The sequence below is a fragment of the Octopus sinensis genome, linkage group LG1 (genome assembly GCF_006345805.1).
Source record: "Octopus sinensis linkage group LG1, ASM634580v1, whole genome shotgun sequence".
In the NCBI taxonomy this organism is placed as follows: Eukaryota; Metazoa; Mollusca; class Cephalopoda; order Octopoda; family Octopodidae; genus Octopus; species Octopus sinensis.
In genome coordinates this window covers 82,137,043-82,141,320 of record NC_042997.1, presented here as the reverse complement: position 1 = coordinate 82,141,320, position 4,278 = coordinate 82,137,043, and the positions used below count along the sequence as shown (strand labels likewise).

Here is a 4,278-nt window from a genome sequence, read left to right as displayed (position 1 = left end):
ATACTCCAAAAAGCCATCTCTACTCATCCTTCATATATACAAATATATATATATATATATGTGTGTGTGGGTGTGTGCGTGTGTGCGTGTATACACATAATTATACATCATATATGTATTTATTTATTCACTCTACTCTGGTTCCACAAAGCTTTTCGGGCATGATAGTTGTGCACTCAAGTGTGACTCACAATATTGAGTTAGAAATATTGCTACACATAGACCACCGTAGTCTACATCTCTTTAGCAATAACTTACTCACCAGTACACTATTTGTCAGAGACACTAACTCTTTCCTTTCCCCCCTCTACTGTTGTATAATAACTTTTGTTTCCTTAACAAGCAATCTGCTTATTACTTCCAGCCAATATAACTGGTGACCCAAACCAAAATTTCTGGTTTTCTCTGCTATTTCCGATAAGTTTTAAGATTACGTAGAGATTCATAGTCGATTTACTACTATTCCCCATAGCCGCCGGCATAGAGAAATTCAAAGTGAGCAACTGTTGCATCAATCTGAACATCTTTGAGAGTATGCAAAATTTATGTGCACAGGTTTCCTCCGACAATAGAATAAGGAAAATACCGAATCTAAACCAGAAAAGAAATGTTTGAAATCGGCTGGATTGACTGGGATCGCTAGGCATCATTTACAGCTAGACATCAATGTAAATGAGAGAAGAAGCAGTTGAGATAAACATACAGCTTCCAAGGTAAACAAGCTAAGATTTGCGGGTAGGAAGTATTAATGTATTACTCCTTGGTCGAAGAGGAAGTTGAAAATATTGTGGTGCTACAACACATATAATTCTGTGATACCATCGCTAACTTTTGAAAGACATATAATTGTATGGACTTTTACTAATAAATTCCAAAGATATTAATCGAGTTATTTATATATATATATATTTATATTAGAAATATAAAGCGAAAACAATAAGAAATTATATAGGAAAATATCGTTTATTCATAGAAACAGATATTATACAATATTTAAAAATTTTGACATCAACAATACATTTTTGTGAAGATAGACGGAAAATATTTTAAGAGTTCCGAAGTATGTAATAATGTATAAGCCCCATAAGACTTTTCATGTGAAGATCATATTTACTTATGGAATTTTATACAATACGCAGGACAAAAGTTACATGAATGAACAAAAGCATATCATATTTCGGTTATGAGAAAAAAAGAATAATGAAAAACACTCTGGCAAAATATTACGATAGTAAAATATACCCAAAACAATATTTGAAACATTTCACATTAGAAAAACGAAAAGCTAAATTTAAACTATAAAATCAGTACACACAATTGTTTTACAAAGCAGGCATTTCTAGTCGCCTATTCAGATGTTAGAAAGATCAGAAAATAGCATTTTGGAAAGGATTACAATTAGGTAATTCGTCGTTATCTATCATGAACAAGACATCGAGTTTTCTGACCACGATGACCCTTGCCGACAGGGCATTACAAAGTATATACCAACTGAGATACATTGAATAAAGAACATTTTTTATTTGAATAATGGAAAAAAATTACCAAAGCCAATTTTCTCCTTCATACAGGGATTGTTACTAGGGGATTTACTCGTCGTCGGCTTGGTTGGTTAAATGCAGGTATAGTCGCTTTGTGACCATTGTGTACCCGGTGCACACGGAATTTCATAGTAATTACCCCACAGGTCACATCGAATAACGTAATTTTTGTTTGGATGAGGGAAAATTATTCTACCGGCTTTAATATTCTCCTTGGTACAGGGATTGGTAATGTCGTATTTGGTGGTTGTCGTGGTTTTAACATTGCTATCATCTGCAACGCAGCTCTCGATGACTTGTAACCATTTTGTACCCGGTGCACACGGCATTACACAATATGCACCCCACTTGTTACAATGAATAAAGAAGTTTTCGTTTGAATAAGCGAAATAGAATCTACCGGCGTCAATATTCTCCTTGGTACAGGGATTGGTAATGGTGGATTTGGTTGTTGTCGGGGTGTTTACCGTTGGTTGAGTTCCAATTATGCTATTCTCTCTATCGCATGTATAGGCCTTTTGTGACCCACTCGTCACATTGAATAAATTTTTTTTCCTCTGGATGAGAGAAATGAAATTTATTCTGTTGAACATTTTCTGCTGTACATGATTTCTTGGCAATTTCTTTAACTTCATCTGAAACGAATAGAAAATGCAGAAAATATTATACTGTTCTCGAAATGCGTTTGCATAAAACCTGAAATCTCAATATATTTATTTGATGTTAATTTATTTATATGCCATTAATACCGTTGCTAAAAAAGTACATCTAATCTTTTTCTGTTCTTTATGGTGTGCACTTATAATTTAAATTTAACTTATTTTAACTTTTCTTTTTGCAAGAACGTCAGTTAGAAGCGTGCATTAAGTGACAGACTAACCGAAAGCCTGTCGTGTTACAACTTAGAGGTAGGGCAGTGCTTTTGGCCTCTACTGAGGATGTCCAACACTGGTGTCTTGAAGATATATTCAGAATGGTGACATGTTAGCACTAGTGTCGGTTCTACGAAAAGTTTCTGGTGGTCAGATGAGCGAAATTAAATTTGGCATCGCAACAACGCTACTAACTCTGCGAAACCGACTTTTTCAAATTAAGTCTTTCATTCGAGAAGGATAGCAATGAATTGAGTTTACTGGGGACGATAAGAAAAATACTTCGATCCTCTACTCTATAGTGAGTTTGACGTGTGTGTACAACTATCTTACGTTTCTGAATCGCATTCTGCAATTGAAAATAGCAAAAGAGAAAAAGATGTTCTCCAGCGTGCATTTAATAGGTTCGCTGACGAGTGTTACAAGACAGGGATGAGAATTTGTGCTGTGAAGATTGAGGCTTTAGCCATCTCAAAACAGCCTTTCCTGCACATTCTCTTTGTTTATAGAATATCCTTGAGATAGGTGGAGAAGTTTAGGTGAAGTTCCACGATTTATGGAAGGCAGGAGGCTGAACTGGACGTTAGAATTACTGGTACTGTCACAGAATGCACCAGCACCAGCAATCGATCCTCAGAAGAGAGGAAAGGTTAGCAAAAATACCAAATTGAATTTCTTTAATTCGTGTTACATGCCTTTCCTCATATATGGCCATGAATGTCGGTTAATGACCACAAGAATACAATCGCAAATACAAGTGATCACAAAAGAGATTCCTTTGAAAGGTTCTGAAGTAACATTAAACGAAAGGTTGACTAGCAAGGACTTCATGGTCGAGCCCCTATTTCTCCGCCTTGGGAGGTCACAGCTCTAGTACGACAGATCTGTTTAGAATGTTGCAGGAAATAATTGCAAGAGGTGTGTTCAAGCCGCGCCAACTGGCAAGAGGCGTAGGGGTAGACCGAGGGAAAAAAATGGCTGTATAATATCTATAGTGTCAATTGTTCAGGCTGGTGTCAACCGGAAGGTCTAACGGCGGTTGCTTCTAACAGGACCTTATGGAAGAGATACCCGAGGAATCTACTGCTGCAACCCTTCCACGATTAATGGCTGGAAAATTTGGCTGGATGGATGGATGGAGAAGAAAACAATGAAACAAAACAGGATACTGTCCTATAAACAACAATGATTCCAGTTTTCACATTTTAAATGCACGCGTTTTAAGTATTTTGTGTATTCTAAAGAGAAGTGACTGCACCCTTAACATTCGCAGACCTTCTCAGAGTGGCTAATGTCGTTGGTGATTAATTTAAACATTTCGAGATTGATATTTGCAACGAAATTTGGGCCCGTAGTATACACGCACACACACACACACACACACACACACACACACACACACACACACACCACACACACACACACACACACACACAAACACAAAATATGGGAGTTTATCTAAACGAGCTGATCTAGACGATTAAGTACGCTAGGTAAGTGCTTCAACAAATTACTAGGGCTCCAAGATTATAGCCGAGACGGTAGTTTCGGGGCCATTGCAGATTTCCAATATAGCGAATATACAATTGTTAAAGTGGACAAGAAACGTTAAGGCAAGGCAATCATCTCAAGTCATATACCTTATTATCATTATTGGACAAATTCAAAGTCTTACAGCTGTTTCTGGGATATCCCAATGCTATATATATATATATATATATATATATATATATATATGCCAAATATATACGTTTTATTTATTATTTTGTATATTACTTAATCATCGTTATATTTTTTATCTTATATTTAATATTCTTTTATAAGTAATTTTCTAGATGGTGTATTTTAATTTTTCATTTTGAATT

General features: G+C 35.9%; 1 protein-coding gene across 1 annotated transcript in view; it reads right to left on the bottom strand.

The window, feature by feature from the left end:
* Nucleotides 1–944: 944 nt before the first annotated feature.
* The window catches only part of LOC118763085, a 24,731-nt gene continuing 21,397 nt past the window's right edge, over nucleotides 945–4,278 (bottom strand). Inside the window, exon 2 of the mRNA XM_036502374.1 lies at nucleotides 945–1,990. Within this exon, the coding sequence (XP_036358267.1) occupies nucleotides 1,613–1,990 (378 nt within the window). The 3' untranslated portion in view covers nucleotides 945–1,612. The remainder of the gene's footprint in view (nucleotides 1,991–4,278) is intronic.